This window comes from Hipposideros armiger, unplaced genomic scaffold, assembly GCF_001890085.2.
Source record: "Hipposideros armiger isolate ML-2016 unplaced genomic scaffold, ASM189008v1 scaffold_61, whole genome shotgun sequence".
In the NCBI taxonomy this organism is placed as follows: domain Eukaryota; kingdom Metazoa; phylum Chordata; class Mammalia; order Chiroptera; family Hipposideridae; genus Hipposideros; species Hipposideros armiger.
In genome coordinates, this window is record NW_017731411.1 from 3,418,150 (window position 1) to 3,430,274 (window position 12,125).

Sequence of the window (12,125 nt, forward strand, 5' to 3'; positions counted from 1 at the left end):
GTGAAGCAGCGTCCTCCACAACTAGATTGAAGAACAAAACGACAGCAACTTGTCTGTTCCCCTTCCCCCAATTCCCCATCACTGTTCCCATCCCCCCAATTACCCAATAAAAAAATCTTAAAAAAAAAAAATAGTCAGCATGCACAGTAAAACCAAAGAAGCAGAAAATAAGCTTCAAATCCCATTACCCAGAGACAACTCCTAGTGATATCGTCTTACATATCTTTCTAATCTATGATTTAGAAATATTTTTGAGGGCTGGCCAAGTGGTGTGTTGGGTAAGAGTTGGCTTGGGAAGCCAGCTCTGAGCAGCAGGACCCCGGTTTGGATCCCACATTAGGGCCAGTGACGCTGCGCCCTCTACAGCTAAGATGATGAACAACAGTTTGACCTAGAGCCGGGCTGCTGTGAATCGCTGGCGATGGCATAGGCTGCAGTGAAGCTGCAGTGGGTTGCCATAAGCTACCGTGAGCGGCTCACAGCCAGCGTGAGCTGCCAAGAGCCCCCGTGAGTGGCCATCCAGTGGCTGGCGACCAATCTGCCTCACCCCGGAAGAGCACAATGATAATACCAACATGGGCCAGTGAAGCGACATTCTCCACAACTAGACTGAAGAACAAAAGGACAGCAACTTGTCTGTTCTACTTTCCCAATTCCCCAATGCTGTTCCCCTCCCCCAATTCGCCAATAAAATCTTAAAAAATATATTTTTGAATAGGTAATGTATGCACTTGGTATAAAATACAAAAGGGACAAAAAGTATTCATTCCCCTCCTCCCACCCAATTCCCCTTTTCAGAGACAAAACACTATTACCAGAGATATCCTATTTGTTTACACATATTTGATGTGTAGACATATTTTCCCCCCCTCACAAATGGTTGAATTCACTAATACTGTTCTGCATCTGGCTTTTTTCACTTAATAATATACCTTAGGGATCTTTCCATATTAGTGTATCACCTTATTATTTTTTAAATAGTTTTATGACATTTTACTGTTTTAGTCACTATTTAACCAATCCTAAATTGATAAACATTTGGAATGGTTCAGTATTTTACTATTATAAACAATGTTTCAATGTCTATCCTTTACATACCTCTTTTGGCACTTGAGTAAATCTATAATGTAAATTACTGGAAGTGAAAATGCTGGATCAAAGGCTAAATAACTTTACTGGAAGTTGCCAAGTTGTCCTCTACAGAGGTTGTAGCATCTACGTGGATCAGCAGTGTATAAAGGGCTAGCTTTTCTTTAATGAATCATTTCTTTACATAACTGAAATTATACTGGCTACACATTGTTTTTTAACTTCACATTATATCAAAAGTATCTTCTCACATCAAAACTTTTCATAAACAACAAGAATCCTTTAAAATTATGTGTTCATTGTAGAAAGATGACCCTATGGATATATAGCCTTCGATGTGCTCATGCACACACGTATATTTATGTGTATGTATGTTTATTTGACAAAAGTTGGATTGTACCATTCCTAACCTGCTTTTTAAAATTTAATATATAATGAACATTTTTTCGTTACTAAATACGGTTGTATCACCAGATTTTTCTAATTTTGCTATTTTAAATAATACTGTGATGATCTTTGTGTATATAATTTTGATTTTTAAAATATTTCCTTAGGTCACAGAGTATCTATATTTTAAAAGCTCTTAATACATATTAGAATTGCTGTCCAGAAAGGCTGGGTCAGTGTCTGTTTTCTTTGTAGCGGGATATGATTCAGCCTGGTCCACCATACTCTAACCAATGTTCGTGGCTTATTTCTTGACACACTTTCACCTAACGCTTATTAGGAGCTATAGACAAATTTTAGTAGACAGATTTGCATTTTTGATTCCAGCTTCAGAGCCTGGTAGCTCTGTCAGCCTTATTTGGACCCTAGGAAGCATTAAAGATATTGGAACAAGTTTGGGTGGAGACCCAACAAGCAGGTCTCTAACCTGCTGCTATGGAGACAGCAATTCAGGACCGCATCTGACAGGCCTCCGAAATACTCAGGAACAATGCACACCAAGGTCTTTTCTGTTTCAGGCCTTCCACTTAAGCTTGTCCCTCTGCTTAATGCCTACTTATTGTTTAGGTCTCGGAATACCTGCAGCTCATCTTCCTTTACTGCGTGTCAGACCCTTTATTATGCACCTTCAGGCATCATCTCCTCTGAGGTTGGTCCATTATTGTCCCTGTTTTGCAGGCAGAGAGGTTAAGCACCTCAGCCGACTTTGCTGGTAATTCTGGCCTCACACTTAAGCTCACCAGTCTTCAGGGCCTGTTACTCTTGACCACTGAGATTCCCTGCCTCGGGCCACTGCCCCCGACCACTAGCTGGACTCTGAGAGCAGCTTCTAAGCCAGACCTCTCAGAGGGCTTTTGTTTGTAGCACAACTTTCAGGTATCAAGTTATTGAGTGTTTAAAAAAAAAGGGTCTTCTCTTGTTATTTCCCACTTTTCCCCAAAGACTGAGAGCTGAGGTATTTGATTGGTGCTCCTTGAGGGCGGGGCCCACATCATGCTCATCTGTGTGAAGGTGCCCCCAGCGCAGTGATGGGAACCTGAGTGCTGCAGTCAGCGACTGGTGTTAAATAAAGCAAGTTTTCCCTAGATTCAAGTCTGATACATGGGCCACAAAGATAAAGGAATTAGGTAGGGTTCAACTAATTCAATATAGACTGTTCCTGAGTGTATGCGTGTGTTTGGTGAGCCTGCTTTGGAAACAGTGTAAAAATACTGCATTATCACTTCTGGGAAGTGATTTTTAGAGTGCTTTTACATTCATTTATAATAATAGCAAGCTCTGTGCTAGGTGTTTGACATACATTGTGTCATTATGTACATTATTTTACCCAAGAACTTGAGAAGCTAGCAGAGTAGCTATTATCCTTGGGTAGGTTTGTTTCGGATTGTGGTTTTTTCCCCAGAGGAAGAAGCCGAAGTTTAGACAGCCCTTTGCCCTGCATGGCCCCCTTTTTATTAGGGGCTGACCGGCACCAATGAGCAGAGTTCTGGGGGGCCACCCAGGCTGGGATCTCCTTTGGCCCCAGGGAGATAAACCAGCTCCAGACCACACCCCCAGGCTTCCTGGTCGTTTTTCTCCCCTTGTTCCTTGGATCCAAAAAGGCTTCCCGGCTTTAGAGGAAGTGCAGCGAGTTGATTCTCATGTAGCGGGAGAAGCGCACGTAGAGGCGGCGGAACCACAGGAGCTGACTGCGGTGGCAGGACATGGCTCTCTGGAAGAATCAGAGGGGCGGTTACTGAACGCCTCGCCCGAGTCATTGCTGTTATTTTCACTGGTCTTCCTTCTAATAAGACACCTCATGCTATATATAGCCTTATCTGGCTTCTCCTACCTCTCGATTGGCTTCCAATCACCGCCTCCCCTCTCCCTTCTCTGCTTATTCCCCTGTGATAATAGCAGATGAAGCCAACGGCAGCCAGAGCTCTCAGCCTCCATGAGTTATCTCAATTTTAACAACCCTGTGAGTTACGTAGTTATTACTGCTTTTTAAAAAATAGACAAGGAAACTCATCAATCTCAAATAGCTGGTAGGTAGCAGAGCTGACATTTGAACCGAGAGTCATCTGATTGACTCTGGGGCCTACATTATTAACCATTTTGCTCCACTACCTCGCATTTTTAACACATACAGGGATGGTTCACGGAGAGCAAGCTAGACCACTACGCTCAGACTCCTGAACTAGGTAGGCTGGGAAGCTACAATCACTATTAGAAGGAAAAAAAGGATGGTATCCATAGGTGTGGGTTCCCCTTGCCATCTAGTGGGGGAAACGTTTGTTATCTTGTTACTCAGACCTTGTATAGATTAGTTTTTAAACACAATAGATCATTGCAACTGATTTTTAACTGTATGTAAACATATAGAAATGGTTCCTGCCTGTTTTTCTTTAAGTACCAAAATTAACATGCCTCTCTAAGTTAAATCATTGCAAACCTTTATTTGAAGAGCTCATTTTATATTTATTATCAGAACACGCATGGCTTTAAAGATGTAACTATATCTGTGATATAACCACAAGGTTTAAATGATAAAGGGAACTATCACTATTGGATAAAATTCAGGCAAAATATTATACAGCATCATTTCAACAGGAAATACAACTAAATTTTTTAAATAAAAAATTATTTGCAGAAAAAAATGAACTCATAGAATAGTGTTAAAAATTTTAAGACCATAGTAAAAATAAAATGTTCATTTTAGAAAAACCGTGAAGGCATGGATGAATTTTGTAGTCCAAAGATACTTGATCTTTTAGATCTACTTGTAATAGTTATAAGTTTCAAGACTTTCCCATATCATTCTGCCCAAGTGGCCAATTTATTTGGATCCCCTAATATTTAATGACTTTTCAGTATCCATTCAATAAGATGGGCAACTACAGGAATTACGTATTTATTGCCAATTTGGTTTTTACAAACTTTAGTTTTCTATTACATTTTGTCCAAATGTTCCAAGGGAATAACACAAAATTTCAAAACTGTTTCTACTCCCCTTCCCCAAACTTAGAGCATTTTCATTACATGTCTTTCAAAACTATGATTTTACTGCTTGTATAATACTACATAATTCTGCTGATTATTAGCTCCTTTTTTTTGGCTGTCACAAATTATTATAATGAACAGTCTTATACGTAAATCTCTGGATATACTTGTTTTCATTTCTTTAGGATAAAATTCTAAAGATAAAAATTGTTAGGTCAGAGGAAGTATAAATTTATTGAATTATATAAGTAATACATGATTATTTTATAAACAATTTTAAAAATTAAAAAACTTAAGTTCACCAAAAATCCTACCACTCAGAGGTAATCAATATTAATATTTTTTTTGCATGTTCTTTGACTTTTTTCATGTGTATATATGTGTATAAAAATGTATCACAGGGGTGGCTGGTTAGCTCAAGTGGTTAGAGCGCAGTGCTTATAACACCAAGGTTGCCGGTTTGATCCCCACATGGGCCACTGAGCTGCGACCTCCACAACTAGATTGAAATAACTACTTGACCTGGAGTTGATGGGTCCTTGAAAAACACACTGCTACCCAATTAAAAAAAAAAAAGTATCACATTATATATATTTCTCTGTAACCTGTTTGTTTTCACTTAATGTATCAAGACTATCAAAAGGTAAGTATAATGTCTGAGATTTCTGACATTTACTACCCACAAAGACTATATCAATTTACACACTATGCTTCAACAATAGACTTCTATCATTTCATCCTTTTGATGCTTTTGTTTTCCAGATTTTCTACAATGAACAGGTGCTATTACTTACTTTTGAAAGCATGCATTATTTTTATAATCAGAAAAAAAAAGGAAGAAGTTCTTGAAAATCTGTGACACCCAAGGTCTACCAGCCGTGCTAATAACACTCAGGACAGATGCTGACCTGCTGGGGAAGGTGTTTGGTAAGGGCCTCTGCAGAGCCAGGGTTCTGGGGGGCCAAGAGGTCTGGGGCACAGACCTGGAGCTGGGTTGTCCAAGAATTTGCCATCCTCACCTCAGCCTGTGCCACTTCTTTGCTGGTGAGCACGAAGAGGACATCGCAGGTATGAAGCAGAGAAAAGGGCAGGTCCAGAAGGGAGATGTACTTGCGCAGCATGTTCACAGACTGAAGCGTGAGCACAGAGCACCCTGTGTGGGAAAGGGAGAGAGGAGAAGGGAGGAGTGTTGTTGCCTGTGGGCAGATCTCCTCTGAGCGCCCTACGTGTTCCGTGGGGCTCAGGCCTGGGCTGGGTAGTGGCCAGGGAGTTGCCAGGTTACTCCATGGCACCAAAGCTGCTCTTTGCCTATCATCCTCACAGATGCGAAGAGTAAAAGGGCCGTAGAACAGCTGGCCACTGCCCTCCCCCTGCTACAATCTCCAGCATGAAAAAGTTGGTTGCTAGAGGTTGGGATTTGGCTACCTCAGGGCCAAGGGAAAGGGGACGGAGGCAGGAATTTCTGTATTCAGAGTCCAGAGACATGGTTCCTGCTGTGTCACTAAAGAACTGACAGATTTGGGGAAGTCCCTTAGCCTCTCTGAGCCTCAGTTTTCTCATCTGTAAAATGGTGCTGATAGTGTGGGAACTGCCTGTCTCACAGGGTTGATATATAAGAACCAAATGAACTATAGTCATGTTCCAAAGACCTCACAGCTTGGTAAGTGCAGTAAGCCCACTCAGAAAGCGCACACACTACTTATGTTTTCATTTGTTCATCTTTATATCACTCCTGTGAGAGGTGTATCTTATCCCCACTGACAGACCAGAAACTGGCTCTGGGAGGTTAAGCATCAGTGTTGTCCAGTAAGTGGTCAAACACCATCCTTTGAGTTAGGAAGAGTTTTTAACTCAATCAGATTAATCTATCAAGCACCTATCAGTCATTTAAACTTGGCTAATTAATTGGGGAATGGGACGTGAATTTGGATGGACTGAAAACACCAGCGGTAGGAAAGACCTACCCTATCAGTAAGCTAGACAGGTGAACGAGAAAGGCCCACTGTGATTTTACTGTTGACGGCACCTCATCACGGGGTGCCCAGATATTTGGCTAAACATTATTCTGGGTATGTCTGTGAGGGTGTCTCTGGATGAGATTAGCATTTGAGTCTGTGGACTCGGTGAAGCAGACTGCCTTCCCCAATGTGGCTGGTCTTCACAATCAGTTGAAGGCCTGACTAGGTAATTTTAGTAACTGTTTTATTTTCAAAAGGCAGAGGGAGAGCCGATTCGTTCTTTTCTGCCTGACTGAGCTGGGACATTGGTCATTTCCTGCCTTCACACTAGGATTTCCATCATTGGTTCCCCTGTTTCTCAGGCCTTTGGACTCAGACTGAATTACACCACCCTCTTTCCTGGGCCTCCAGCTTGCAGATAGCAGATCGCGAGACCTCTCAGCCTCCATAACTGCATGAGCCAAGCCCTTGTAACAAACAAATAAACACACTCGGAGGCTGCCTGGCGGGCAGGGCACTTCCCAATGGTACAACGTGATTTTGAGACCTAGGGACCTGCACTGTCAGAAACACGGAGGTGAGTGGGGAAGAGCAGGGCCAACCCTCCCGTCCTTTCCGCTGCTGCTTGGCCCGGGGCAGCTCTGTGTACTTACAAATTTCCCCCGGTGTTTCCCTGTGGGACGGTGGCCTTACTTTAGCCAGCGAGCAGCCTTTTGCAAAGGGGCAGGCCTTACCTTTAGGTAGCTTCCCTTCTGAGTGCAGGGTCCTGGGGGAGGGAAAGGACAAGAGGAGAGAAGTAAGATTTCCTTTGCAGTTAACAGGAAGGGCCTTCAGCGGAAGGCCTGCCACACCCTATGGTCCCTCCAGGTAGGTTCTTAGGTACTTTCTTTTGTCACATAGATTCATGGGGTTCCATACCTCTGGCTACAGCTGAAGGGACCAGGGTGGGCACCTAACCCAAGGATGGCCAGTCTGGAGGCTGGCCAATGGCTTATGAAGTGCCCTGGTCCAAGCCCCTTAGAGAGGAAGGTAACTGCAGGGAACTCTTCAAGCTTTTTCTCTTTTGAAATTGTAACGTGAGTATGGTGGGAGAATATCTTAAAATATTGACATTTCTTCCCTGATAGTTCCTTTCTCCTTTTTCACCTGCCCCACTCCCACCTGACAGGGAACCACGTGTGCTTGAGCTGTAAGAGGAGGGAGAAAGTCAGCAGCAATTATCTCCGAATCTCTTGTCCTTTGTTGTTTTGAAAGCTGAGGGATGGAGGATGCCATAGGTAGTCCCCACTGCAACACACAGACACACACATGAATATTAAAAGGGATTCTTGGGAGCAGAGGTTACGGAAGAGAAGTTGGGAGATAACTTAAACTATGGGTCTGACTCCTCAGCAGAGCCCTGAGAAACAGAAAAATCTGAAAAAGGTTTCCGGGATCCTGAGAACAGAGGTGACTTGTCCAGCAGCCTGGGTAGGGCCCTGGGGATATTCTGAGTTTGGGGTGGTCAGAACCTCCACAGAAAGAGCTGGGAACACAGGATCTACGTTAAGGAGAAGGGTGAGCACTGGAGATACACATCTGAGCTGAAATCACACAACATCACTGAGGAATCTGCACTAGAGGAGCCGGGGTTGGGGAGGGATCCCTGGGAATGAGAACAAGGAAGGGCCTTCTGGTGGGAGGAAGCCAGGAAGAGACTGAGAAGAGGCCAGAGGGGCCAGAGGAGTGAGAACAAGCTGGTGCGAGGCAGGTCAAAGCAGCACTGCAGTGAGTGATAGGCAGGGTCAAATGCCACAGAAAGGTCAAGACAATGAGGACTGAAGTAAACCCAGGGTGTTTGGCAGCCAGGAGATGACTGTGGAGATAATTTTTAGAAGATCGGTGGGAGTAGAAGGCAGGCACAGAGGGGAGGAAGGACAGAAGTGGAGGGCAATCATCGTCTGCTGAGAGGAGCTTGGAGCCTTCTCTGCACAAGAGTTCACGTAGTTCAGTAAGCATTAGTGCCTGAGGTCGGGGGGCTACCCAGACTGAGGAGGGTCCTACGGCCACAAATGGAGCTGAGGCCCAGAGAGAGGAAGGAAGGGCAGCTCAAAAGACAAACCTTATCCCCTTGGCATTTCTGCTTGGAACTGAAGAGGCTGCAGTTGCAGGTGGCAGCGCTAAGTGACCAGTAGAGAGGAGCTCTGAAGCCCAAGGGAGCAGAACCGTGAGTTGGACCGAGACTGGGGGTCTGCCATCAGGATGGGCGCCTGCAGCTGAGCCTGCTGTGAAACTGTGAGACTGCTTTGGGCCTGGGAATGAATGCCAGCCTGGGGGCTCCCTCTTATTGGAAGTGCTTCCTGAAATTTCTAGAGTGGCTGTGTGGTCCCCGAGTGTGTCCCCTCCTTCTGCGATGTTGCTTCGGTTTTCCTGGCAGCTTCCACAAGCCACCATCTACGGCAAGAAGAATACAAAAGAGAGGGCCAGGCCAGAAGGGCATGTGGAAAGGCAGGGATGAGGAAGACAGTATTGATTATGTCGGGGATGCTGCTCTGTCAGGTGCTTTGTATCAACAGCTTTTATTACCTCAGAACAACCTGACAGATTAGGTGTGAATATTCTCATCTTTCAGATGACAAAACTAAGGCTTGAAGAGGTCAAGTCATTTAATCCAAATCACACAAGCTTGCTTACTAATGGAAAGTGGTGGCGAGGTGCCCTTTGGAGCACTACAAAAGGGGACAGGAGATCTGCGTTATAGTTTCTGGCTTTGTCTTTGGGGAGGTGTGAAGCCTTGGATAAATCACTCCTCTTTTCTGACTATGCCTGTTCAGCAAAGACAGCAAGAAATGATTGTGGACTCTTCTTCTCCTCCGCTATGACCTTAGGTGACCAAGATGGATGTCGCTTCTGGGTAAAGCTGCCAGCCACTCTGGTTGCAAATATGGGAAGCACACAACTGACTAAGGCTGAAATAAGGGCTCATACCTGTCTAGATTGAAGCCTTCCCCACTTTCCCCACTACAGTGGTAAGGCCAGCGGGGGGACCCTCCCAAATTAGCCTCAAGTGCCCCCAAATCCTGTCTATCCAGGTACTCTTGATTTGTTAGGAACAGGCCCGATCTCGTCTTTTCTCTGGGGCAGCTCGGTGGAAAATGACAAGGCTCAGTGTGCATCCAGAATGAAGTGCAGCGACTCTTCCAGGTCTGCGGGGCTGGTGTCCATTTTAGTCTTGGAAACCCAAGGCCTCACGGTAACCACAGGGCTGGCTGGAAATACTGCTCCCGCGCTGCCTCATTTTCCCACATATCTTCACAAAACATCACACCCCTGACTGTAACCAGGGGATATGTCACTCCTGAATCTGAAGGGGCCTAATGCAACTTCAGGCCTTCTCTGCAGGTGTGGCCTCTCCCTGGGACAGGATGTGAACAGTCTTTATAGGAGGGGAGAACATTCTTGCCTGCCCTCATTCCACAGTCATGGAAACAGGAGGAACTGTCTGGGTAACAATTTCTAGCATCTTCCAGTAGGTGATGCACAATTTAGGGAGAGGGCTGGAAGGTCCTAATACTGCATAGGTCTTTACAGGAGCAGATAAGACAATGAATGGAGACCTGGGATTCCTGGGTTCTGGTGCTGCCTCTGCCCATGTTCAGGCCAGCAGTGCTGGACAAACCCCTTCACTGCCTTGGTCAAATGAGGAGGTTGGACTTAATGATATAGGTGAGGTCGTTTCCATCTTCACATATTTCACTGCTCTTGTCTGAGAATGTTGGACATGTTTAGAAGAAGGTAATAAGGTAAGTCCTTTACTTCAAGTTACCCCTCTCCTTCCTCATTGCTGGGGCAGACCGCCACCCTGCTGCTCATGGTGCCCAGGAGAAGCGCTTTTTTAGAGTATAGGAAACATGGTCTATGTTTGCATGACTGAGTAAGCACCTAATATCTTCCAGGTTCATTGTTGTTGTTTTTTTGTTGTTGTTGTTTTTTAACCGGTAACATACAGATACATCGCAGTAAAATAGGGTGACTGTGGAGAATAAATGAGGTTTCATGTTTTGTATGTATATCCTCTTTCTCCAAAGAAAGGTTTGAGACAGTGTAAAAATCTACAGCAGGAGATAACAAAATAAATGAGAATAAGAGGAGGAAAAAGAAGGTGAAGCTAGGAGGCACACTGGTTCACAGAATTCAATTCTTAAAGTCTCACACAGGTGCTACAAGGGGTTGTCAATTTGGCCCTAAAGCTTTCTGTGGCCAAAGCAAAGACAGAAATAAAATCAGTTACCCCTTTGCTGTATCCACGGGGTAGAAAAATCTCAGCTGCTTCAGAGACAAAGCCATAATTAAGACTTGACAGAGATTTCTCATAGGGAGGATGTGGTGAGATGTAGCGGATGACACTGCCAACACTGGCTCTCTGACAATAGTGAGTTTCATGGGGCTCAGATAATGAGTGGGAAAGCACCTGAGAAACCATCCACCCTTAGCAAATGAGCCAGCCTCTCCCACCTCCAACACCCAGAGAATTGTACCTCATGGCCGCGTACAGAGCAACATGATTGCTGTGGCCGCTTACACCCCCTGCATCGAAAGTCACCACCTGCAGAGAAATACAGGGTTTCACTCAGGCCCCCACTTCTAACTAGCTATCCCCACTCCCTTGGGAAGGAAAGACAGCACAGAAACATGAAACTTTTCAAGTTCTGAGTATATCTGAACTGACTCTGGCTCAGATCAATGGCATGTAACTACTGGTTTGGCCGATGGCATGGAGACTTTTCCATTGTTTATTCTTGTTCCTGACTAGTGAAGCAGAGTGGAATTCAGCCATGATAGAAACATGGGTTCAGACTATCTCTGTTTCTTATCTGCCTCGCCAGTTATTAGCATATTTAGTTTTCCTGGCTGGCTGCTGTGTGAACTTTGTTCATGTAGATGCTGCCTGATTTATTGAGTCTCTTCCTTGTGCCATACCAAGGGCATAAAAGCTTTGAGGGACAATTTCCACCATGACCCGGGATTAAGTTCACAGAAGAAATATATTTATTCATAGACTGCCTCTATTTCCATTTTCACAGATATAACATTTATTTATGTATTTGTTTGTTTGTTTGTTTTTTGTTTTTGTTTTTGTTTTTTTTTAGCTGAGCAATCCTACCACCTGTTGGCAGCTCAGCGGCAACTCAGCTTGGGTCGGTCATTAAACTGCTGTTGCTCAGAGCTCACACTCGAGCAAGCTCTTAATCAACTGAGCCACTCGGCCGGCCCAACATTTATTTATTAACTATAAGGTTAGTCTAGGTTCCAACATTTCATTTCTACACAGATGGATTTTAAAAAGCCCAAGGAACAATTAAAAAAAATAGATAGTTTGAATAATAAAAGAAGTATAATAAAGGAACCAAGGCCTCAGAAAAAGGAATAGAAGTGGTTGGTGATGGGAAAAGGCAAACTGTTCCTAAGGAACAAAGGTGACCACATAGCATGCATGAAGGGACCTGGACCTGGGAATGGAATATTAATGGGAAAAGATTCACGATTGGTCTTTCTATACGAAACCATAAAACATGTTAATTCCATGTATAGAAAATTCCAAGCAGCTAACATTTATTAAGCACAGGCTGGAGTGGGGTGGTTAGAGACTGAAAGAAAATTTAAAGTCCT

At 44.1% G+C, this 12,125-nt stretch overlaps 1 protein-coding gene across 1 annotated transcript in view; it reads right to left on the bottom strand.

Annotated features, from left to right (window-relative positions):
* Window positions 1–3,017: 3,017 nt before the first annotated feature.
* PIGL (phosphatidylinositol glycan anchor biosynthesis class L) overlaps window positions 3,018–12,125 on the bottom strand; it is a 61,181-nt gene continuing 52,073 nt past the window's right edge. Inside the window, exons 4-7 of the mRNA XM_019641491.1 lie at window positions 10,994–11,061; window positions 7,211–7,242; window positions 5,538–5,671; window positions 3,018–3,247 (exon numbers count right to left, since the gene is read on the bottom strand). Of these exons, the coding sequence (XP_019497036.1) occupies window positions 3,149–3,247; window positions 5,538–5,671; window positions 7,211–7,242; window positions 10,994–11,061 (333 nt within the window). The 3' untranslated portion in view covers window positions 3,018–3,148. The remainder of the gene's footprint in view (window positions 3,248–5,537; window positions 5,672–7,210; window positions 7,243–10,993; window positions 11,062–12,125) is intronic.